Source organism: Passer domesticus, chromosome 8, assembly GCF_036417665.1.
Source record: "Passer domesticus isolate bPasDom1 chromosome 8, bPasDom1.hap1, whole genome shotgun sequence".
Classification (NCBI taxonomy): domain Eukaryota; kingdom Metazoa; phylum Chordata; class Aves; order Passeriformes; family Passeridae; genus Passer; species Passer domesticus.
The window spans coordinates 3,799,508-3,825,124 of record NC_087481.1 but is presented as its reverse complement, the minus strand read 5'-3'; the positions used below and the strand labels follow the sequence as shown (position 1 = coordinate 3,825,124).

The following is a 25,617-nucleotide window of genomic DNA, read 5'->3' as shown; positions in this document are numbered from 1 at the left end:
GTGTCGACTCTTGAATCGATCCTGTGGGCTCAGCACCATTCTCGGCAAGCTCTTGCACTGCAATTGGGTTGGCTGGAAGCAGCGGGACTGGCACGGGCCGCGGGGGCGCATCCCCCGCCGGGCTGGGCGCAGCGGCCGAGTCTGGACAGTACAGTGCAGGGGCAGACATCAAGGCCGGCTGAGCTGGCCCGGGCAGCGGCAGGGCCACAGGCAGAGCCGCAGGGTCCGGTGCCTCCCGTGGGGCTGGCTGGGGCGGAATCGGTTCTGCACCCTCCCGGAGTGGGGGGAGCGGAGAATGCAGCGGTGGAGTGGGCGGAGCCGGCCTGGAAAGCGGCGGAGCCGGCTCCCCATCCCTCCCAAGAGAAAGAGCGGGGGGGAAAGGCAGCTCTGTCTGCTCATGCTCCAAGGGAGCGGAGGAAAACTTTTGCTCAGCCGTGGGCAATGCAGGGGGCTGCGAACCCACGGTTCGTCTTCTTCGAGAGGCTCCTCTCGTGCCGAACCTGGTGGGAACGGAGCGCGACCGCGCCACCGAGTCACGATGTCCTCCGCAGCCTCCCTTTTTTCCAAAATACAGAAAAAAAGCCATACGTGCACTCCATACATTATTGGGGGTGTAACACCCTGGTCCATTGTCCACTTAAAAGCAGTGCTCATGAACTCCCAAAGATCTAAATCAAGGGAGTATATGATATTTGTAAAAAATCTATGAAATTTTGCCCATCTGAAAAACTCATAACACAGTCTCTCCCACTGACAATAATTAACTCCGTCCTCGCGTCCCCATCTGTGCCAGAATTTAATAACTTTCTCCTCTGACGCAGTAAACGGAACCTGAGCTTCCGAAGGTACATTTTCCCAACTTTCCTCCCACCTTCTGCAAATGGCAGGATCTTCAGGAAGGGAAAAAATAACAGTACCTTTAGACAGTGTCCTTGTGGATCCATCTGTGCAGCTCTGCTGCTCTGTGGTCTCTGGACACAATGTCCAGGAAAGTCCAACATGTTCTCCTGTTTGCCTTGGCTGTGAACTCTGCCCATCTTCACGGTCTCATTTCTTCAGCTCCAGTCTGGACTCCGTGGTCACTCTTGGGGTGACCATCAGTTTCACACGTCCAGGGGTCACCAATTCTTAGACAAGAAGCCCTTGTGTGAGGACACGAGGTTTGACTCCATTTTCATCAGAAGGCTGATTTATTATGTTATATATTATACTAAAATACTACATTACAACTACACTAAAAGAACAGAGAGAAGAAGATCAGAAGGCTACAAAGACAAGAATAGAATAGGAATGAATAACAAAAATCCTGTGACTGCTCACAGTCTTGGCACAGGTGGCTGTGATTGTTCACTGATTGAAAACAATCCACATGGACCAATGAAAGATGCACCTGTGGCATTCCACAGCAGCAGATAGTTATTGTTTACATTTCTTTCCTGAGGCTCTCAGCTCCTCAGGACAGGAAAAATCCTAGCAGAGGCTTTTTCCCTAAAATATCATGGCAACAGTGAGATATTACGATCATGAAATATCAGACTGCATGTTGGCGGCAAAGGTAGAGGGGAAGATCAGAATTTCTCCTCCTGACACCAGTAGAAGAATCCAGTAGATCCAGGAAATTCCTGTTCCTGGTGGGAAAACTTTGCCATTTCTTAAAAGTACTCAAGCAACCCAGATAATAAAGGTTTGTTTGTATATTATGAAACTATCAGTTATTTAAACCTGTGCCCCTTTCCAGGCAGACATCAGCTGTGTGCCCATGAACAGGCAGTGCCAATTGTGCCCTGAGGTGTCCAGCTGGGATTGGATCTCTCCGAGAGCACCTAAGGAACAGCAGAGCACCTTGCAAGCTGCAGGTCCCTGACAGCCCCGCAGGGCTCCTGTCCCATCAACATCTGCTCTGCTCAGTCTGAAACAGGGCCCAGCATGGTGCCGGGATCATCAGAGAGCTGAGGTGTGTGCTGGAATTCCATGCCCTCCCCATCCCGCAGCAGCCCTGCATTTCCCTGCTCCAGCCTGGGTCTCCAGCACAGCCATGGAGGCTCTTTGGGCTCCTGAGTGTTCCTGCAGCCCCCAAGGGCAGCTGAGCTCTGCCTGTGGCACAGTCAGCCCTGGCCAGCGCAGGCCATGCTCAGCAATTGCTTGTGTGTGCCTGGCCTTGCTGTCAGCCCCGGCAGCGGCTGCATGGCCCCTTGGTGGCCCTGTGCTGGCCCAGCCATGGTGGCCCAGCCCCTGTGCAGGCCCAGCCCAGGCCAGGAGCATTGCGGCTGGGAACGGCCCCTGTGCCGTGGTGCCCACAGCAGCCTTGGGGCTCTGTGCCCCATGGCCTCCCTGCTGGGCAGCCTCTGCCAGCTCCTGCAGAGCCCCTGGCACCTGTGGGCCTGCACAGACAGCCCTGCCCCGGGCTCTGCCGGCCTCTGGGCCAGCAGAGAGGCCGGCCAGGGCTGGCCATGGCCGGGAACAGGCCCTGAGCCCCGCAGGAGGATGGAGCTGGGCCACAGCCAAACTCAGCTCAGGCCAAAGCTGGGCTCAGCAGCCAGGGCTGACAAGGGCTGGGCACAGAGGCTGGCACTGACAAATGTCCTGGGCCCCCTCCCTGCTCTGTCCCTACCCCCAAGGGCACAGAGCAGCCTCCTCTCTGGGGCACTTGCCTCTTTTCAATGCCTTGCACAGGCGCTGGCCCTGCCCCACAAGGCCTGGGCTGAGTCCTGCCCCTGCACGCCCAGCCAGGCTGAGATGGACACTGATGGTTTCTGGGGCAGGCTCTCTGAGCCCAGCCCAGCTCCCTGCAAGCTCTGCCAGCTGCCCTGAGCTCTGGGCAGCACCAAGGGCCTCTCCCCAGCCCAGCCCAGCCGGCTCTGGCCCCACAGCTCTGCTCAGCCCAGGCTGCTCTGGCCACTGGCCCCACGGCCTCAGCCCCTGCCAAGAGCACAGCAGCAGCTGCAGCTCACACAGGACTCAGCCCCAGCCATGGGGGAAGGTGCTGGGCCAAGGCCAAAGGAGGCTCCCTGGCTGCCCTGCTCCCCTCTGGCTCAGTTGCTGAGAGCTCTGCAGCCCCTGCTGCCATCCCATGTGCCCAGGGCAGCACAAGAGCCCCGGCCTTGGGGCCCTCAAGAGCTGCTCCTGCTCCAGGCCCAGGGCCCATCCCAAAGCTGGGGCAGCCACAAAGCTGTGCCCACTTCTGTTCATTGCTGCTCTGATGAGGATGGATCCTCAGCCACTTGGAGGTTGATGATGAATTTTCCTACTCCCAAGGCCTCTTCTTTCTTGACCTCTTCAGTTCAGGAATTCAGTGAGAAAAGCTCATAAACATTTGTTCAACATGTCCAAAGAAGAAAAGCCATTTGTAATAACAGAAGTTTTCAAGTTTTCTGTAATTAATTAGACAGATACCTGAAGTGTATTCAAAGTGTATATACTGTCTTGAAAACAATGCAGAGAGAACAGTTTGTTCTGTTTAATTTTTTTTCCTGTTTATAGATTGATATCAGCAATGTCCAGTTGATATTGACCCCCAGCACCTTCTAATGCAGACTGAATAGGTATGAAAATCAAGACCCTTCATGGCTGAGAGTCAATCAGACTGTGTCTCCTGCCCCCTCCCGACCATTTCCCTCATCCAACCCCTGGCACTCCTATGGATCAGGAATGGTGTCACCAGCAGGACCAGCAGAGCAATTCTTCCCCTGTGCTGGGCGCTGGTTGGGCAGCACCTCGTGGGCTGTGTCCAGTTCTGGGACCCCAAATTTAGCAAGAACGTGGAGGGGCTGGAGTGTGTCCAGAGAAGGGCAACAAGGCTGGTGAAGGGTCTTGAGCACAAGTCCTGTGAAGACAGGCTGAGGGAGCTGGAGTTGTTTATCCTGGAGAAGAGGAGGCCCGGGGGAGACAAGGTGGTGTCAGGGCACAGGTTGGACTTGATGATCTCCAAGGTCTTTTCCAACCTTGCTGATTCTGGGATTCTCTGAAACCACCCTTGCAGCAGGTGCAGGATGAGCCCTGGGCCTCCTCTTCAGAAGCTCCAGCAGCCCAGGCGCCTCAGCTTCTCCTCCTAGGCCCAAAGCCCATCCTGTCAGTCCTCAGACCCTCTGCAGCTCCTCCTCATTGCCCAGAACAGGGAGCCCCACAGGCAGACACAGCAGCCCAGATGTGCCCCCCTGGCCTGGGGTGCCTCTGGCAAGGGAGCAGCACCAGGCACTGCAGGAGCCTGCAGACAATTCCTGCAGCACTTGGAGGATGATCCTGTTCCCCAAGGGATGTTCCCATGGTGCCACGTCAGGAACTGCAATGGGGAGTGGGGCCAGAGAGGAAAGGGCAAACAGGGATGGGCTGTTTGCAGGGGAGGGAACAGGGCTGGGCAAGAGGAAGAATTTGGTACAAAAAAAAAAGGGGGGGAAAAAAAGCAAAGGTGAAGCCAAGGAAATGCTCAGGGCAGTTTGGGGGTGGCTGCCAGGCAGCCCTGGCTCTGAGTAATAGCATCTGCAGTGGGACAGGAATCTCCCAGCTAATGGGAACAAACTTTCTGGCTGACTGCAGAGGCCACGACAAAGCTGAGTGGTTTCCCTGGTGTCCCCCAGCCCTTGCTGGCCCCAGGGGCTGATGGCATTTGTGCTCCCTCAGGTTCATGTCCCCACAGCAACAGCATGGGGGTGCTCCTGCCTGCTCTGTGCAATGCAAACAGGGGCTCCTGAGCCAGTGCTGCCGTGTCTGTGCCTGCAAGGATGGGGCACCTCTGTGAGCTGGGGGAGAGGCCAGGGCTGCAGAGGGGAGATGTTTTTGGCAGCTCCATGAGGACGCTCTGGGACGCTGCCCTGGGCTGTGCAGCGCACTGGGGATGGATCAGCCCCTGCTCTGCTGCTCCTTCCCGTCTCCCCCAGGGCCCTTGCAGAGCCCCAGCCATGCTGTTTGCCCCCAGCCTGCCCACAGCCAGCCTGGGGCTGCTCACCCTGGGGCTTTTCTGTGCTGAGCATTGGCCTGGCCATGTTCTTGAGAGAGCCTGGGCAAGGAGCCTGGAGCCCCCAGGGCCTGGCCTGAGGCGTCAGCGCTGCCCCAGCAGTGCCCATGGCCTGTCCCTGCTGCAGCCCCGGCACTGCCACCCCCAGGACTGTGCCCGGCCCCGAGAGCACTCAGGCCCTGCAGCAACACCAGGGCCACCAGGGCAGCGGGGCAGGGCCACGGCAGCAGCACTGGCAACACCAAGTGCTGCTGCTGCTGCTGGGCACAGCTGCTGTGCCAGCACTGATCTGCCCCAGCTCTGCACACAGACATTGCTGCTGTAGCTCCAGAGAAGGCAACAAAAGGGCATCTCTGGAGAAAACTCTGCTGGGTGATCAATTAGTTTGTTTAAAGTCATTGAGAGAACAATTCCTTGTTGACAAAAGCTGGGGCTGCTCTAAATTAGGAGAGAAACGTAATGAGAAATGGTACAAACAAGTACATTTCTTTGTGGTCAGTATTAATAAAAGTAATACAAAAGAACAAACCCACAACAAAACTAACAGGAATTATCAAAGATTACTTTTATTAGGAGTGGTTTGCAGAAACTCTCCAGCAGTTTAATGTTCCTGAAAGTATCCATTCATCATTCTCCACACTGCAGCCTTGAGCTCCTGGTTCCTCAGGCTGTAGATGAGGGGGTTCAGGGCTGGAGGCACCACCGAGTACAGAACTGACAGGGCCAGATCCAGAGATGGGGAGGAGATGGAGGGAGGCTTTAGGTGGGCAAATGTGCCAGTGCTGAGGAACAAAGAGACCACAGCCAGGTGAGGGAGGCAGGTGGAAAAGGCTTTGTGCCGTCCCTGCTCAGAGGGGATCCTCAGCACAGCCCTGAAGATCTGCACATAGGAGAAAACTATGAACACAAAACAACCAAGTGCTAAACAGGCACTAAAAGCAATTAGCCCAATTTCCCTGAGGTGGGATTTGGAGCAGGAGAGCTTGAGGATCTGGGGGATTTCACAGAAGAACTGGCCCAGAACATTGCCATGGCACAGGGGCAGGGAAAATGTATTGGCCGTGTGCAGTAGAACATTGAGGAAACCACTGGCCCAGGCAGCTGCTGCCATGTGGGCACAAGCTCTGCTGCCCAGGAGGGTCCCGTAGTGCAGGGGTTTGCAGATGGACACGTAGCGGTCGTAGCACATGATGGTCAGGAGGCAAAACTCTGCTGAGATGAAGAACAGATAGAAAAAGAGCTGTGCAGCACATCCTGTGTAGGAGATGGTGGTGGTGTCCCAGAGAGAATTGTGCATGGCTTTGGGGACAGTGGTGCAGATGGAGCCCAGGTCGCTGAGGGCCAGGTTGAGCAGGAAGAAGAACATGGGCGTGCGCAGGTGGTGGCCGCAGGCTACGGCGCTGATGATGAGGCCGTTGCCCAGGAGGGCAGCCAGGGAGATGCCCAGCAAGAGGCAGAAGTGCAGGAGCTGCAGCTGCCGCGTGTCTGCCAATGCCAGCAGGAAGAAGTGGCTGATAGAGCTGCTGTTGGACATTTGCTGTGACTTGGCATGGGAATCTGTAAAAAAATAATCATGGAATACTTGGGTTTGGACAGGACTTTAAGTATCCCAGTACAGCTTGGGTGCACTTTCCCCCCATTGCCTGCCCAGGGCTCTGCTGCCTGGAGCTGTCCCTGCCAGCAGCTGCTTCCCTGTGCCCAGGGCTGGGCCCTGCCAGTGCTGCCAGAGCCCAGCCCAGCCCTGGGGGCTCAGCTCTGCCCTGCAGACCCCTCCCAGCTCTGGCACTGCCCAGGGGCAGCTCTGGCTCTGTAGGCTGTGATGGCATTGTCAAAGGAAACCGAAGTAGGCTGGAAAAGCAAGCCTGATTCTGCCTGTGCTGATTTCTGTCACTGCCTAGTTAATAACCATCTGGAAAAAAAAATTATTTTTCTCACCCTCAAGTGAGAGATGAATATCTGTTTGCAATTTACAATCCAGACAACTCAGAGCAGTAGATTAAAATCACAGGATTTTCTCTTTTATGCAGCCCCTTCCTCGCTCTGCTTCTGATATTATCTCATTCAAAATGTTCTGCAGTTAAATGTCATGCTGAGAGCAGTCCTGAACAATGCAGCATCCTCACCACACAAGGAGAACATTTCCAACCCTTACCAGCTGTCTCCTGCCACCCAGATCTTGTCCCCCAGTGCTGGGAGCAGCTCCCCGGGCTGGCTGAGAGCTGTCCCTGGCAGGCAGCAGAGTCCCTGCCCCAGCACAGCGCCCTGGGCTGCAGGAGCCTGCTCTGCAGGACAGCCCTGGGCACCCCTGGCTGCTCTACACAAGAGAGAATCAGAGAATGTACTCACAGAGTCTGTAGGCATTGGGATGTTCCAGCTTTAGGAGATCACTCCAGGAGCTGCAGCTGCATTGTCCTGCAGCCAGAGGTTCCTGTGCCAAGGGCTGGCAGGGATTCTGCCCCAGGCACTTCCCAGCACCTTCCCAGCCCTGACTGATTGAAGCTCTCTGTGCCTCTGGGCTGTGCCCGGGCTGGCTGCAGGCAGTGCCCCAGCCCTGCTGGGCTGGCAGAAGAGCTGCTCATCAAGAGAAATGTGCTTTTGAAGCTCTTCTTGCTTACCAGGAGCTGCCTCTGTGCCAGGAGCCCAGCCCAGCTCAGCAGCACAGACACAGCAGCAGGACTTTAATGACCCTCTGGGGCTTTGTGCTCAGGCCCTGAACATCAGTCCCTGAGAGGCAGCTGAAGAAACCTCTCCAGAACTCCAAGTCAGAATCCAACTCCAAAGTTTCTTGGACTTTTAATGGGTCCCACTGAGGGACACCACTGAGAAAGTGTCCCCAGGCCCCAGGCAGAGCAGAGAACTGGAGGCACTGATGACAGGTGGGGACAAAGAGAAGCCAAGTCTTGGTGGCCTGGGGCACAGCAGGGTCTGTGCCAGCAAGGGCTGGGAGGAGACACCTTGTCCTGAGGCCCTGGGGCCTCCTGGCACAGCCCCAGCCAGGCTGGGCACTGTCAGCCCCTTGTCCTGCCCTCAGCATCCCCCCCTAGCCCACATCCCAGTGGCCTCAAGGATCTGCTGGAAGGAGTCCCTGGGGAGCCTTGCTCAGCAATGGCCCTGGGGGCTCCTGAATGCTCCCAGCAACTGCAGGGTTTTCAAAGGACTTTGGGTTTTGCTTTTGCCTTGGCTATTCTGAGAGTTTTGTGCAATCATGGCCTCCAATTATCTGCTGTAATTAGTCCCTGGAGAGGCTTTGTCAGGAGCAACACTCAGTGGGGCTCATTAATACTTCAAGGTACTTCAGTTATTTTAACATAGTTGGTGTTTCCCTTTTGATACAGACTCTGTGAGAATTTGTGCAATCATGGCCCCAATTATCTGCTTTAATGAGTCCCTTGAGAGCTTTGTACTGACACTCAGTGGGGCTCATTAATACTTTGAGATACTCAAGGTTTTTAAAGTACTTTGAATTTTCCTTTTCACACTGAGTCTTTGAGAAGTTTGTGTGCCATCCTGGCTTCCAGTTCTCTTCTCCAATAAGTCCATGATCAGCCTGTGTTGGGGATTAGTAGGACCCATTCATGACTTGACATACCTGGGGTTTTCTTCTGACTTTGACTCCTGGACAGGTTTGTACAATCTCCTCTCAGGTCCTGACGTTCCAGGGCTCAGCTCCAAATGCACCACGGGGCTTGTTAGCATCAAGCAAGTCCTGACAAACCATGGCTCTGTCTTGATTTCCCTCTGCTCTAGTGCTGTTCATCAGGAAGGTTTCCTCCTGCAGAAATATTTCAAAAATTTTCTAGTAAATATGTATTCCTATTTTAAATGATGTCTTTTATTATTTTTCTCATTACACAAGAGGTGATTGAAGCATTCTGTGATTGATATTGATCCAGGGACTCTCCTAAGGAGGTCTGGCCTGTTCTGAGAAGCTGTGCCTTGAGCTCTGACCCAGTGTCAACAACCTTGCTCCACATTCCCCATCCCCATCCTGTCTCTCCTCACTCACTTGGGATCTGCTTTGCTTGGAGATCTGACTGCACACAGCCAAAGAGGGATTTTGTCTTTTTAATTCTTTGAAGCAATCTAAAACTCTTGAGTTTCTCTGTAGAAAACATAGACCCTCTTCAAGTCTGTGCCAAGCCCAAGGTGCCACCAAGGTGCCAGCATGGCCACTCCAGACCTGCCCTGGGCCAGCTGTGAGGGTGGATCATCATCCCAGCCTGCATTGGGCCATTGCAAAAACCAAAATTCTGCTTAATTTGATGTGATTTCTGTTAGGGACCGGACACCGTCGTACCACAGATACAATATTTTCTAAAATGTCCTTGTTGACCACACCAGAAACAGATTTTTGGGCCCTGTAATTGTTGCTGGGGCCCCTTAAAGGGGAATGGCATGGCCACTAGGGCCTCTGCAACTCCTTGCCCAATGGCCTGGGCTTGTATGGCCGCTACGTGTTCTGCTGTCCTGAGGCAATTACAGCCTCAATCATCTGCAGGAGTGTGGGTTCCATCTCTAGTGGAAGGACACGCAGCCCTTTCTTACATTCCAGGTTGGCATTGGCTACCCCCAATGATTTTAGTAATTCATTTTGAGTCTTTTCATCCCAGACTTGTTTCTCTAGTGCCTGTTTAAGGCAATCAATCAATTTCATGCAGGGCTCTCAGGGTTCTTGTCTTATGTTTACATAGTCCAAACTGGGGGTGCTACCATCCGGTACCCGGATTAATGCTTTCAAAGCCATCTCTTTTATATCGTCCAGTACTTCTCTGGGGATACCTGCTGCTTGATCATCTGGCAGGCTGTGTTGTCCTTTTCCAGCTAAATGGCTGATTGTCAATTGCGCCCTTGCCTCATTATTAGCATAGTCTGCTATTAATTGATTTAGTAATCACTTCCATCCCCCTTTCCCACAGGGTGTATTCTGTAGGTGACAAAAACATGGTCATAATATATTTTAAATCACAGGGGGTTACATGTGCTGTGAACATGGCCCTCATTAGGCTATTAAAACAAGGTGAGTCCTGCCTCTAGTCTTTAGCTGCCCTACAGAGCTCCTTGATTTCCCCGTAAACCTGTGGCTGATACCTGGGATTCTGCTCCCTTCTTTCATCATGTCCTGGGGCAATGAGGAGTTTCAAGACTATTTGCCAGTCTCCTTCCTTAACTGCTTCCTTCCAGATCCTTTCCCAGGGATCTTCTAGCCTTGAGGGGAGAGGTGGCTCTGGGGAATCCAAAGTGTCTTCTGGGGAGGAAGAATAACTTGGAGCAGAAACACTTGGATTAGAAATAGTGTGACAGTTTGGCTTAGTATCCTTGACCATGGGGTTTATGTTGTTGCCGAAGGGTGAGTAAAGGGTGCTGCCATTTTGTCATTTTCGGGAGCTGTGGCCCAGGGTGGAGGTGGAATGAATGACAGTGGAGGTGTGACCTGCAGTTACAGGGGTGGAGTCTGGAGGTTCATTCAGAGTGGAAGAGAAGGTTGTGGTAGCAGGAGGTGGAGGAGCCAAGATGGAGGGAGGATGGCCAGGCTCCCGAGCCACATTCGGACTTCTTCCATCTTGGGTCTCCAGGGCACAATGCTCCAAGACAGCGTGGCCATTGCCATCTTGGACCATCATGGAAAGTCCAAGAAAGGCAGGTTTCGGGGGAGGTCCCGGGTTAGGAGTGACTGATGGATCAAGTTTTCGACTCAGAGCTTGCTGGTGAAGGGTCTCAAGGATGGTGTAGAAGAAGGGGCGCATGCGGGTGCAACGGGGTCCCTTTTGATCGAAAGGTTCTACAATTTAAATCCCACAGAGTCACAAAATTCAGTAGTATGGATATCGTCAGCATAAGTGTCTGGAAAATTTTGAATGATCCACCTCACGATTGATTTTAATTTGTTCTTTGAAAATATTTTGTCATGATCAGTGAGAATTAACTTAAAGTGTCCATACAAGCTCCTTTCTACTTTGGACAACTGACCACCCATTTTTCTCCTTCTCCACTTTGGGGGGAACAGCCACCGGAATGCCCCAAATCAATTACGGGATGTGGATCCGTATTTGAAAAAGACGGTGACAAAATAGGCGATAAATATCCTGCATTTTCCCAAACCCACCTGAAATCCTCCACAGGAAGAAACCGTCATCGTCCCCACCAATGCTGGCTCAGGTCCCTCAAAGTGATGGGAAATCCACTGGGCCCACAATCCACAATCCCGGGGAGCACTGGCCTATCTGTCAGCTAACCCCAGCTGATGTAACTGAATGTCAGGGTCCCTGCTCAGGGGCCAGATGTCACAGTGAGGGTGGCTGCAACAAACCTCTCTGGTTCCCTGACTCAAGAGTGAAGTTGGCAAAAATGAAAAGGAGTGGGTTCAATGGAATTGCCCCAAAAGAACTTCAATTATGGGGTGAAAAACAATAAACATGGAGAAGTTGAGCACAGCATGAAGGGCAGGATCCAAAGACCTGAGATAAAGGGAAAGCAACAACATATACACTTGGGGCTAGAGAACTAGAACAATACTCATATAGGGGAAACAAGTAACCAGTAGGGAAGCAGAACTTGGACAACTGAACTTAACAACACTAAAGGCTTATGGGAGAACTCCCAATCTCATCCTAAGTTAAACAAATGATTCCCAGGGCTTGAACCTCACGCTGGGTTCTTTTGGAGTAAAATCTGGCTGACTCCGAGTTACAGCCGGGCTAACTCCCACACTGCTGCTTTGCACTGGCCCCTTGGGACCGTGGGGCCCAACAGAGCCACAGTGATGTCCTTGGTTCCATGAGGCTCCACAGTGTCACAATGCCCCTGCATTTCACAAGGCCACCAAGTGTCACACTGGTCTTCATAAGAAGGAAACCACAGAACCCCCATGTTTCAGGAGCTGATGAATGGCAGCCACCAGAGGCTAAGGCAAGCCTGACCTGTTTGTCCTGGCAGGTTTGTCTGGGAGCAACCCTTGGATATTCAAAATTATGAATGTGGAATCCTAATTTCAGACATTTGTGCCTGGAGAAGGAGGATTTTTTCCACAGAAAGAAAAACATAGAGCCCTTTCCAGTGTTTGGAAAACAGGTCAGTGCTGGCACTCAGGAATTAAAGACCATCCAGATCTGTCTCCTCTGGCAGCTTATGTCTGGCAGCAATCCTTGGATACACAGAAATTCGAAGGTGGATCCTAATTTTGGCCATGGATACCTGGAAAAGATGGACAGTTCTTTTCCATACAAAGGAAAGCCCAGAGCCCCAGTGTTTCAGGGGCAGATGGGAGTGGCCTTCCACATTCCAAGGTCAGCCAGACCTGTCAGGTGACTCCTGGGAGGGCAAGACATCCAGACCTATTTTGTGTTCTCTTGGTTCCATAGGGCCCTGCAGTGTCACATGGCTCTATGCTTCCATGAAGTCTTGCAACATCACAGTGGTTCTCTTGCTTCCATGATGTCCTGTTGCATCATAATGGCCCCTTGGTTACACAAGTTCTTAAGGATCTTAATGGTCTCCATGGTTCCAAAAGGCCCCACAGTGTCATAATGGTCTTTGTGTTCCATGAAGCCCTGCTGTGTCACCATGGCCGCTTGGTTCCGTTGGGGCCCAGTAGTGCAACAATGGTTCCACAGCTTCCCACAATGTCACAATGACCCCTTCCCTCCATGAGGCCCGGCAGGGTCACAATGGCTCTTTGGTTCCCTGGGACCCCACACTGCCACAATGATTCCATAGGGCCTTGCAGTGCCACAATGGTCTCCATGGATCCATGGTGCCCCACAGGATCACAACGGCCCTTTGGCTCCATGAGGCCCTGAAATGCAACAATGGCCTCTTGGTTCCACAAAGCCCTGCTGCTTCACACTGGCCCCTTGGGGCCATGCAGCTCAACAGAACCGCAGTGATGTGCTTGGTTCTGTGAGGCTCCACAGTGTCACAGTGGTCCCTTGGATCCATAGTGCTCTGCAGTGTCACAATGCCCCTGCATTTCACAAGACCCAAAAGCGTCACAATGATCTCCATGGTTCCTCAAGACACTACAGTGTCACAATGATCCCCTTGGTTCCACAAGTTCCTACAGTGTAACAATGCCCTTTGGCTCCACAATGCCCCACAGTGTCACAGTGGTTTCCACAAGAAGAAAACAGGCAAGCCCCAGGGGCAGATGAGAGGCAGTCACCAGAGGCCAAGGCTAACCAGACTTGACTGTATTGGCAGATTTTGTCTGGGAGAAAGCCTTGGATATAGGGAATTTTAGAGGTGCAATCCTAATTTAAGCCATGGGAGCCTAGACAAGAAAGATAGTTCTTTTCCATAGGAAGGAAAGCACGGAGCCCCAGTGCTTCACAGTCAGATGGGAAGTGGCCCTTGACATGTCAAATTCAGCAGGACCTGTCAGACAGGCCCCAGGAGGCCAAAGCAGGCAGACCTGTTCCATGTTCCGCTGATTTCATGGGTCTCCACACCATCACAATGGTCTTCTTGATTCCATGAAGTCTGGCAATGTCACAATGGCTTCTTGGTTTCATGAGCCCCAACAGAGTCATAGTGGTCCCTTGGCACCATGCGGCCCTGCTGTGTCACAATGGCTCCTCGTTTCTATGAGCTTCCACAGGGCCCCTGAACTGCACAATGGTTTCCTTGATTCCATGCAGTTCCACAGTCCCACCACAGTTTCCTTGGACCCGCATTGTCACAAGTGACCCTTGGTTCCATGAGGTTCCGTACTGTCACCATGGTCGCTGTCAGAGTCTGGATGAGATCGATGTCCCGAGACACCTCGGGATGCTCGGAATGCCCGTATGGGGCCAGGGCCGGGTCAGGCCTTGGGTTGTGGTGGGACAGAGCCCCGTCCCCAGCCCTGGCAGAGCTGTCAATCACACAGCAGGGGCGGTGCTATCCCAGCTGTGATTGGCAGCAGAGCAGGTGTTGATGGGACAGGAGCCCTGCGGGGCTGGCAGGGACCTGCAGCTTGCAAGGTGCTCTGCTCTCCCTCAGGTGCTCTCAGAGAGATCCAATCCCAGCTGGGCACCTCAGGGCACAAGTGGCACTGCCTGTTCATGGGCACACAGCTGATGTCTGCTTGGAAAGGGGCACAGGTTTTAATACCTGTTAGTTTCATAATATACCAGAAAATATTTCTAATCTGGATTACTTGAGTACTTATAAGAAATGGCAAAGTTTTCCCACCAGGAACAGGAGTTTCCTGAATCTCATGGATTCTTCTACTGATGGCAGGAGAAAAAATACTGATCTTCCCCTCTACCTTTGCCAGCAACATTCAGTCTAGTATTTCACGGCCCTCTTCCTTTAGGTGTTTCCAGCTCTCCTGGTTAAACAGCCGTGTCTAAGAACATCTCTCCATTTAGAGCAGCTGGATCTATGCCCTTCCCCTTGCTCCCAGATTTCCTCCTGCAGCTGTTCTCTGGTTATTCCAATGTGTCTCCTTTGACTGGTTTCATGATTTGAGCATCAGGGAGTTGCCCAAATTTTCAAAACTTTAAATACCTTCTTAGTCAGCATCTTAGTTGTGTTTTTATCTTTTCTATCACCTCTTCCTATGTCTTTGTCTAAAATCCTTCCAGTATGGAAATCCCTTGTGGATGGTGGACATGTCAGATGTTGCTGTCACAAGGAGCTCGGGGAAGGGTTTTAATGTTTATTAAATTTATTAAATTTTATCATGTTCACATTTATTATATTGGCCATGAAGGGAAACCCTTCTGTGCCTCTGAGTTTCACCAGTTCCTGGTCCCTCAAAGGACACAAACCTGATGAGTTGTGGTTCCCACTCCAGTGGCTGCACTTGGACCTCCCTCCATAGCCAGAGCAGAGCTCCCTTGTCCCAGAAAGTGCCTGGCAAAGGAGGGATGAAGGAAACAGGACAGGCTGTGGGGACCAGGGCCAGGGCAGAGCCAGGGAGAAGAATGACTTTTGCATTTGATGGAGCTGTGCCTTCCCTTGGCTTTGTTGGCTGACAAGAAATGAACATCCCTCTGTGTCTCTGGCAGCTCCTTCTCCAAGGAAAGCAGGTGGGAGTTGGAGCCAAGGAGCTGAAAGCTGCAGGTGCAGCCTGGGCTGGAGGGAGCTGAGATTTGCACAAGGCTGCTCTGAGTGCCAGGGCTTGGATGGGGAAATGGTGGGGTGGGGATAGGGACAGGGTCTGATTGATTTACAGCCATGAAGGATCTTGATTTTCATATCTATTAAAACTGCATGAGGAGGTACTTGGATTCAGTGCCAATTGGAGATTGCACATATCAATGTATTAATAGGAAAAATAAACCTAAACAGGACCTAAAATATCTTTTCTCACTGTATTTTTAAATAGAATATATTCAGTTCGAATACACTTCTGAAATCTGCCTAATTAACCACAAATTATTTGAAAACTGAAATCAAATTATTCCTAGAGGATTGGCTTGTTAAGGTGTTCTGAATGTTAATGAGCCCTGGGACACTGAATTCCTGCACTGAAGAGCTGAAGGCTGAACAAGCCTCTGGAGACATTTAAAAGAAATTACAATTGTTTGGACGCACTGGAGGAATACAAACAAGAGGTCCTCTGGAGCTCAAAACAACAAGACAGCCTTTGCTGGCAATTTTAGAAAATCATTGAAACTTTGGCAAAATGTTTATTATGACATTGTAGTGATTTTGGTTTGTTAATTTAAGATTTTTCTAATTTTGATATTTAATTAATATGTTGATGAGTGTGGTGGATTTTAGTGTCCATTAATTATTTTTGTATTTGTTTTATTGTGAGATAGGATTTGGAGAAAGGTAAAGTAGGCTTAAAATTTTATAGGGTATAAATAAAATGTTATTATAAGTAACTAAAAGAAAAAGGGTAGTATGAATTAAAATACACTCTTTAGAACACTTTTTCTTTACAACTTTTTTTTTTTACTGACAATATAAAGAAAGTAAACTTAAAATTTCTAGTTAGTTTGCTATTTTTAGAAAAGTCTTTTTTTAGTTCACTAAGGGAATAAAGTTTTTCCTGTTATGGTTATGGAGATTTTTTTTACAACAGGAAAAATTTTTTTGTGGCTCTTAATTTTGTCGTGGATAACAGTTGTCTGGGGAACTTTGTTATTGTGAAGTTGTTTTTATTACTACAAGTTTTTTTACAGCTTGTTGATGGGCCATGTCAACTTATAGGGTATTGTTTTAAAGCTGAGTTCTTTAAAAGTAAAAGTTTTTATTACTTACTTCTAAAATTATTTTTATCTCTGGGAATAAAGATCTTCTCTTGTGGGTAATGGATTACTTTCTTTTTCTGTTTAAACATTTGATGAAATTACAGTTATTTTAATTTTTTATTTTAGTGTGGTAGTTTTTGATATTAATTTTAATTTTTTTAAATTGTTTTATGTAATTTAAAGAAAAAGTTTTTTCTTTATAATTTATAAGAGTATTTTAGTTTTCAGATTAAGTTTTTTTTTTCCTTTTTAAATTGGGATTTAATTTTTTCTTTACTGAGTTTAATGGCTTCGTGTTGTTCTTTTATATGCTTGTATTTTGCTTTTTTCTTTTACTCAAGGGAGGATTGAAGAATTGAAAGGGTTAACACCTGACCCGCCAGTAACTTGTGGTGGGAGTTGTGGTTGGGATGTGTTAGGATTGTTTTTATGGTTGGTTTTGGGGGTTTTTTGTGTTTAATTTCAGTTGTTGAGTTATTTTGTATAGGTTCTAGGTTGTAGGTGTTTTGGTTTTAGTTGTTTTGGGGGAGGGGACTTGATGGTAATATTTTCACAACTGTGGCTGGCTTTGTTCTGGTCAGGGTGTTGTAGCCTCTTTTGTTTTCCTGTTTGGTCATTGTTGGGGTTTGGTTTGGTCAGAATGGGGCCCATGGGGGGCGGCCTGGGGAGGGGGGAAGGGGCTGGGCCCGGGGCAGGGCTGCTTGGTTTGGTTTGGTTCAGATGGGGCCAGGGCTGGGCCTGCTGCTTCTTTGTTGAGTGGAAAAGAAAGAGGAGGTTCCTGGGTTTTGTCATCTTTAACATACATGTTTCACAGAGGTGTGTTCAGTATCTTAGTGGTTTAAGACATTGGTGGTAAGACATTAACATGTGCCTTGCACTGCCTCTTTGTGTCTGTGTGCACACAGGAGTGCCTGTGCTGGGGAAATGTGGCAGAAATGCTGCTCTTGGAGGGGTTGGAGTGCCTTGGATAGCTGACTCAGTCAGGCCTGTAAGTAAGGTTAAGTCACAAGGTCTAAGCTAAGTTAAATGCTAGTAAGAGTTGTTCTTTTGCTCAGTCGTTTAGCTTAATATAAGTTATAAGCTAAGTTAAACATTGTTAAGTGTTACTTCTCTTTTAAATTGCAAAGTCATAGGTTATAAGTGAGGTTAAATACACTTAAGCTCTGTTCTTTTACTAAATTATGAAATTGAAGGCATCAGTTCAGGTTAAGGGATAAATGAAATCCTAAGTTGTTATGCTTAATATAAGTTATTAGCTAAATTAAATATTGTTAAGCATTATTAATCTCTTATATTGCTGTATCATATGTTATAAATTAGGTTAAACACTGTTAAGTGCTGTTCTTTTGCTAAAATGTACGTTTACAGTAGAAGTAAAGGTTAAGGTGTAAGTTAAGAAATGTTAATTTTGAGCTCTGTTCCGCTTTTAGGCCATATTCCTTTTATCCTTGCCATCACTGTCCTTGTGTCACACACACACACATTTCTTGGTTCATTTCTGGTTTGATTGTTGGATTTGGTTTGGTTTTGTTGTGTCTTTGTTCCCTCCTTGTGCCTGAAGTGTCCAGCCAGGAGCTCCCTACTCTATGATGTAACAGACAGCTCTGTGATGTCACAACCCCCTCAGTGATGTTACACAATCCTCTCTGTGATGCCATACTGCCACTCTGTAATGTCACAGCACACACTTTCACATCACAGCCAGCTCTATGATGTCACACAGAATCCCCTCTGTGATGCTGTTGCTATTCAATGACCTCACACAACAAACTCTGTGATGTCATAGCCCAGTCTGTGACCTCACACAGCCCACTCTGTGCTGTCACACAGCCCCTTGCTGACATCACAGCTGCTCTGTGCCTCTAGGACACAGCCACAGAGGTGCCGCTGTGACACAGCCCCCTCTGGGACATCCCCCAGCCCCTGCCAGTGCTGAGCCCCTGACAGCTCTGGCTGTGCCCTGCTGGTGTCCCTGAGCTGCTCTGGCAGTGCCCCAGCCCTGCTGGGCTGTGCACAGGAGCTGCTCCTGGCCAGAGCTGTCTCTCTGCAGCGCTGCCCTTGCCAGGAGCTGCCTCTGGGCCAGGAGCCCGGCACAGCTCAGCAGCACAGACACAGCACAAGGACTTTAATGACCCTCTGGGGCTTTGGTGCTCTTTGTGTCTGCCATGGCCAAAGTGCTGCCCAAGTTGGCTCTGTCAGGGCCTTGCAGCTGCTGCCCATCCCTGTGCCCTGTGCAGCCCAGGCTGTCCTACGGTGTCCCTGCCCTGTGCCTCTGTCCCTGCAGGTTGTCGTCATCCCCCGGCTGCCCCACCTGGCTGGCCCCTTCCTTTGCTGACAGCTCTGCCTCCTGCCTGCCTCTGCCTGCCCACACAAAGCTTTGGGCTGCTCCAGGCTCCTTCTGGGGGATATTTTGCACCACAGCCTTGCCCCGGGATGGGAGGGAAATTCCTTTCTCCTGGTGTCCAGTCTGGGCTTCCCAAGCTGCCCTTGGTGCCATTATCTCTTTCTCTGGCTGATTTATACAATAAAGAAAAACTCCGAGATGTGTGAAACCACCCTTCAATCCCTCCCCAGCTACTCTTATTCTGTCCTCAGTCTCCACACCACTGAGCCCAGAGTCTGCCACCTCTCACTGCTGGTTAGGGGATGAAGCCTCCAAACCTCATCTTGAGAGGTTTTTGGATTCTCTCCAAGGTCTGTGAAAATGAAAACAGTGGTAAAAGTTATTTTCTCCCAAATCTTGCAGTGACAGAACAAGGCTCAATATCTTTGAACTGAATGAGGGTAGATTTACAATTGTTTAAAGGCGAAAATATTTTACATTTATGAGAATGGCACAAAACTGCAACTGTTATTCCAGAGAAGTGGATTCCCCATCTCAGGAATTATCCAAGAGCAAGAGCTTTGTACAACCTGACCCAGTGAAAACCTCTCATCCCCAAGAACAGAATTCCTGTTGTGTGGGCTCTCTGATGTGCTGGGTGCCCTCACAACGCTTCTGGCCAGAATGTCTGCTGAGGGCAGCCAGGCTGCTGCAGGGGCAGTGACCTCACAGCCATCACCATGGCAGCCCTGTCCCCTGGGCCTGGCTCTCCCCTTTCCTCTGCCCCTGCCTTGTCTCTGCTAGCATGAAGAGTTTTGTCATTCATATCTTGTCCCCAAGGTGCTGGGGCTAATGGCTTCCCAGGCAGGCTCCTGGAGCAGAAGTGGCTTTTCAGAGCCCAGGCAGAAATGAGCCCTGAGGCAGCAGCTCTGCAGTGCTGGCCACCAGGCCGGGCTGCCAAGGGAGGCTTCTGGCCATGGCCTGCAAGCAGCTGCTGCTGCCAAGGTGCCTTTGGTGCCTCAGGCTCTGCCTGGCACAGCTCCCAGCACGGCACTCTGCCCTTGTGCCCGAGCCCTTCCCTGTGCTGGGGCTGGCCTGGGGCTTTTCCTGCAGCGGGACCTGCCCTGCTGATGGCACAGGAAAGGCAGTTCCTGCTGGAGCAGGAGGCTCTGCCTGCAATGGGCTCCAACAACTCCAGCAAGGCCCTGTTGACATCAAAATTGCTTCCTAGATCACTATATGCTAATAATTGTTATAGCTCCTATACTGTGGAGTAAATAACTCTTTTTTAAAATTTAATCTGTGGTGTAAACAACCCATTCTGTCTAATCATGATCAGAATCAATCAGAGCTGTATTTATATCAATTTATCTAGTATTCCATCGATAATCCTGTGGGACAAATTGCATTAAGGTTCAATTCTACCTGTCTAATCTTTTACAGCTTTGACAAAGTCTGGGGCTGGGATTGGATCCAGCCACTCCCACTCTCCTCTAATAAAATAAATTTTGGAAGTCTAGGGGTCCTGCAGGGGTTTGAGGATCCATGGTGTCTGTTGGGTGTCATTTCTCCATCTCATGACTCATCAGGAGTTTCTCCAAAAAAGAAATAAAGCTTTTGCCTGAAGCTCCCACTGTGCCCATGACTGGAGCCCCTGTGAGTGTCTGGGACATCCCAGCTCATTGGCAGCCTGGGGACTCCTGGGATGTCACCGTGGAGCCCCCGTGAGTGCCTGTGACAGATCGGTGCCTTTGCAGCCCAAGGTGCCCTGGGATGTCACCATGGAATGGCTGTGACTGCCTCTGAGCACAGGGCTCTTTACCATCCCCAGAAAACCCTGGGAGGCCTCCATGGAGCCCCTGTCTCTGCCTGTGACATTCCAGCTCTTGAACAGCCTGGAGACTCTTGGAATGTCCCCATGGAACCCCTCTGAGAGCCTGTGAAAAATCTGATCCTTAGTGGGCGACCACCACCAGGCCCCTATTGCTATGGTCAGTTTCCATGGCATCCATCACCAGGCCCCTGTTCCCCCAGATCCACAGAATTGGCTGAGCTGGGAGGGACCCATCAGGATCCTGGAGTCCAACTGCTGGCCCTGCACAGGACACCCCAACAATGCCAGCCTGGGCCTGGCAGTGCTGTCCAAATGCTGCTGGAGCTCAGAGAGCCCTGGAGCTGGGAGCCTTCCCTGGGGAGCCTGGGCAGTGCCCCAGCAGCCTCTGGGCAAAAACCTTTTCCTGAGATCCAACCTGAGCCTGGCCCGACTCAGCTGCAGCCGTTCCCTCCAGTCCTGTCCCTGGGCACCAGAGGGAAGAGGTTCCCACAGCCCCAGCCAGGGACCTGCTCCCAAGGCTGCTGGCATGGCCACCAGGGCTTGGTTTCCACCGGCTGAGGTTTAGGACTTCGGGTCCCCAATTTCCTGCTCCTGCTAAAACCGCGCTGCCCTCACTGCCCTCCTGCCTCCCATGGAAAGAACAAAAGGCAAAGATCCTGGGCTGGGATAAGAACAATTTATCGGGAATAGCAACAAGACAAAGAACAAACAGCAACAGAAACAATATCGATAACAGCAAGGAATAAGAGAAAGGATTTGCAGGAAAAGCTACATTACCACTGACTGCCTCTACCCAACCATGTTTATCCTCGCTCCCGGGAAGGATACCCTTCTCTTCAGGGAGACAGAGAGTCTCTTTCGTGCTCCTAGCACTGACTAGAGATGGGAGTGAATGTAATGACAGGGCCATGGCCTGACCCTCATGTTTATTGATCCCACATCATGTCGTTGGCAGGGGTAGGAAAAGGTACAGGTGTCTTCCCAGCATGGATCACAGGGACCATTGATCACCAGGGCTCTTCCCAATGTGGGTCTTACAGTGGGGGATGAAGCTGCAACTGGGCATGAAGCTCTTCCTGCAACTACGGCATTTGCAGAGCTTCCCTTACTGGTGCCTCCGTTGGTGTTGGGTCAAGTGAGAGCTCTGGGTGAAGCTCTTCCCACACTGGGGACACTTGTAGGGCCTCTCCCCAGTGTGGATGCGCCGGTGGGTGATGAGGGTCGAGTTGTGCTTGAAGCCCTTCCTGCAGTCGGGGCAGCGAAATGGCTTCTCCTTGGTGTGAGTCTGCTCATGCAGGAGGAGATTGGAGCTGGTGGGAAACTGACACGATCCGTCCTAAGGACGTGATTCGTGTAGGTTCTTTTTCACTGATCTCAGGGTGCAAAAAACTGACACGACAAGGGGATTTGCAGTAAAATCAAAATACATGTACTTTTATTAAATAGCCATAGAGAAGATGCGTTAGAGAGAAGGGGAAAGAAGAAAGGGAAAAGAATAAGGAAAAGAAAAAGAAGAGAGGGAGGGCAAGGAGGTATATAGCTACCAGACGTGCGGATGACAAAGTCCCTCGAAGTCCGGTCGACGAAGAGGCCTGTCGTCTTCACGTCAGGGGAGATCTCAAAGGTATCAGTCAGGTCTAACCTTTTTTATAGTCCTTTTGAAATGGGGAAGGGGACCCATTTCAAAATAGTCTACAAGGAGTCCATCAGTAGTCCATCAGGAGCAGGTGTCATCAGCAGCAGATGTCGTAGGCAAGAACCATTGTCTTCTCGGTCCAGTGGTCGCTTGCAAAACTTGCTTTGGTCCCCACGCACGCCTTCCCTCACCCTACGGTGGGGATTTCAGTCTCAGTCCTTTTGGGAAGAAAAGGGGAACTTTTCCATGTAGGGGTCGCATGTCTCAGTCCTTGAGGGAGAACCTTTTCCCATCTCAGTCCATCTGTCACGGTGGTTGATGTACGGTGAATGGAGGGTCCTTTTGTGGTGACCCCCGGGAAGGTCATTCCAGAGAGAAAGTCCAGCCAAGTCAGAAGGGTGGAGAAATTCTAGCACTAGCGTTGCTAGGTGATGCAGGTGAAGGAGAGCACACTGCCCCTTCTCGGGTGCAGTGTTCCATGAGTTGAGCAAACACACCCGTAGGCAATAATCTGGCTTGGTGGACCAGACAGACCTGGATTTTCAGAACAGGATCTTTCCCTTTCCCCGGTGGTCTTGGCTTTCATGACGATCGAGAGGCAAAAAATGAGGGAAGTTTTGGACAGACACTCACACGACCCCTTGACTCACGATTGTCTTGAAAGGGTCTTCATCAGCAGGTCTCAAGTCTCCTTCACGCTGGTAGCATACCTCAGAAAACAGGGACAGTATGACAGAGAGAGAGGAAAAGAGAAGGAAAGATAAGAAGAAATAAAAGAAGGGCGAAAAAGAGAAGCAATTAGCAAAACAAAATCAAAACAATTTTTTAGCAAATAATTAAATAATAATTGAAAATTATCAAAATAATATTATAGCTTGAATAATTGGAACAAACTCACAAATTATTATAATGGCATTATAGCTTAAATAATTTGAAAAATCACAAATGGTAATAATCAAATCAAATAATCAAAATAAAATCACAAATGGCCAAAAGTAAAAGCAATAATTAAGTAATAAAATGAATATAAATTTAACAAAATCACAAGATGGAAGGTAAAAGGTTTTTCAAAACACATCTACTGATTCATAATCGCCTTGTGTCAATTGTCTTGGGGACGTCCATAGTAAAAAGGACATCAGCCAAATTGTGTGCATTAATTATGGACGTCAGTCTTGTTAACCGTTTCATCATTCTCCAATTCATGACAAACAAGATTGCTGACAAAACAAAACCAATTGAAACCAGGATCAAAAGGACAGCAATAGGATGACACATGGTGTTCAGGACACTTGTGGCAGTTGGTGACCACCCAAAAAGAGTATCCCACCACTTGTGTTCAGCATCTCTCTTTACTCTTTCCATGACACGATGTATTTGTTTTACATTGTGATGAACAGTTACCAGGGTCTTCTGCCCATCTTTCTTGATCTTTCTCAGAATCTCAGCCAGGTCCTGGTGGAGCAGCAACTGCCTTACCAAAGTGAGGTTCATCCCAATTGGAGTAGGTATCAATTTGTGAATCAGGGTGTAATTGGATTGCAAAAGCTGGTGAGAGGTAACTGGAGCTACATAAGAAAAATCATATCCTACAATTCTGGTAAAATTACAAGCGCAGAAATTTGAATGATTCCTAGTATCCACTACTACATTTTCTACAAATACAAGATCACAGGCAGTTCTAAAGCATGCACATCCATTGCCTATGTATATGAGAACTGTTTCAGAAGTCTCGTTAGGATGTATTTCAAAGTGACAGATATTCTGCTCTGTGTCCAGACAGATGTCCTGGGCTATGATTGCATTGCTTTCACAGATGAACCCTTGTTGTTCACGGACAATACAAGATTCCAGATTGACAGTTTGCCATTTGTTGTTAATCTGACGGGCCCATTCCCTATGCTCCGAAGGATAGAGAATAGCTCCGTCATGATTTATCCCTAATGCTATAATAGGAAAAACCAAATGCACTGAAGCACTGCGTATGGTTAACACAAAAGCCGTGGCCACGTTTGAAATGGGGTCATAAGTGAAATTTACCAAATTCCACCAGGATTGGAATTCTCTTTCAAAGTCAGTAGCACTGTCCCAGATTATTTTTCAAATTTCAGTGGGAAAAGTGCCTTCTTCACCTTCTTTTATAATTGAGGCAGCAACTGACTGCATCCACAATTGAGCCCGAACACAGCTGAGAGCCAAGGAAACATTATTTTGTGTGGCATTGAGTGCATCAATCACCAATTTGTGGTTGTTTACATTTACCTTTTCCCAATTTGGTAGTATGTTTGATAGCAGCCACTGATGTGTTAAGGATGATTGCAGTGGTTGCTGTAATTTGGTCAGATTTTTACTTGTACCAGCCAATTTGTTCATTATTATTTAATTTACTTGTTAAGTGTAATGTTATCACTTTGTGTTACCATAAAGGGAAGGGAAAACATTATATTTGTTGTACAATGCTAGTGTTATTATGGTTTCTCAGGTCTCCATGTCCCACGGAGTTCTTCTGTAAAAATAAGCACAACAGAATCTACTACGAAGAGGCAGAAAGAGTTAGAACAATGGGGTTGTCAGAGAGGTTTTTAACACCAGTGGTACTTCCCCTACAACAGGGGGTGGTCCACCAAAAACAGGTTGTCCAGGGTAATGTGCTGGGTTCTTGAAATCATCTGGTCCGTGTAGTGAAGGAATTATGCTTGGAGCTGTTGGGCAAAAAGCAGTGATTTTAGGACACCCATCTGCCCCCCATCTGTCGTAAGGGGTGTGAGAAGTCCATTCAATCCCTTCACCTTTTGCCCAATCCTGCGCACTTTTGACAGTAAAGTGAGAAACATTATCAGATTGAATTTCCTGTGGGCTTAGGAAAATTCCAAACCATCCCTGTATTGCTTTAACGGTATTATTTCCTGTAGTTCTTTTAAAAGCATTGGCCTGAAACAACACAAATTCAAGTGCGGCATAGGACTTGATGTTAATACAGACAAGAAAATAATTCTGTCCCTCACACTGGAAAATACTACAAATGGTTAACAGTTCCTCTGCCTGAGCACTGCCTTCTCCCTCTCTGTTAGCAGAAGCAGGGAAGAAAGGAGGGGTTGCTTTAATCACAGAGGCAAGTTTGTTTTGGCTGCTACCCAAGCTCTCAGTTTCTTGTATCGCTAAGTTTTTTTCTACTTCTATGAGAGTTAAGCCAACCACGGACAAACCTCTTTCCCAGGTAGAGTGTCTTCTCTCAGCATCTTTGAAACTATGGGAATAAAAACCAACAGGCCTTGTCGGACCCTCGGGAGCCCGCTGCCCAATGTGTACTGACAATCCTGAGGAGGCAAATCCCCACTCTACCTGAAAGGGATCTGTAGGATGGATAGGGTCCAGTGCTTGGTGAGCTGTTGCTTCAAAAATCAGCGATTGCAGTGCTTTCTCTTGAGAAAGACTCCAATCCCATTTTATCCCTTTTCTCGGCAAGTCATAAGAGGGAACAAATGGGTTATTCTGGTTAGTAAGAAGTTTATCTGGTGTTTCTATAGGGGACATAGCTGCTATGGGTTTTTGAGGGAAAATTGCTATAGGTTTAAGTGTTTCTGTAAACCTTTGAATTAAAGAGGTCATAATTTTAGACTTTACAGGTGATTGCATTGGTGACTCATAGCTTGTAGTTGGTTTTCTTTCATGCATTATTTGCGAGCAGGC

At 49.4% G+C, this 25,617-nt stretch overlaps 1 protein-coding gene, 1 long non-coding RNA gene and 1 pseudogene across 2 annotated transcripts; all 3 read right to left on the bottom strand.

Annotated features, from left to right (window-relative positions):
- The window catches only part of LOC135306122 (zinc finger protein 11-like), a 322,458-nt pseudogene that overhangs the window by 282,962 nt on the left and 13,879 nt on the right, over positions 1–25,617 (bottom strand).
- On the bottom strand, positions 5,493–6,574 carry LOC135305627 (olfactory receptor 14J1-like). The gene has a single exon (XM_064429364.1). It carries the CDS (start codon positions 6,483–6,485, stop codon positions 5,553–5,555), a length of 933 nt encoding a protein of 310 aa, XP_064285434.1. The 5' UTR covers positions 6,486–6,574; the 3' UTR covers positions 5,493–5,552.
- On the bottom strand, positions 8,320–12,452 carry LOC135305773 (uncharacterized). Its single transcript, XR_010366758.1, has 3 exons — positions 12,246–12,452; positions 10,040–12,142; positions 8,320–8,723 (listed from the first exon to the last, which is right to left on the bottom strand). It is a non-coding gene; the product is annotated as an uncharacterized LOC135305773 (long non-coding RNA).

Excerpts from the sequence above, each read along its gene's own strand:
- LOC135305627 (XM_064429364.1), bottom strand. The coding sequence starts at position 6,485 with ATGTCCAACAGCAGCTCTATCAGCCACTTCTTCCTGCTGGCATTGGCA.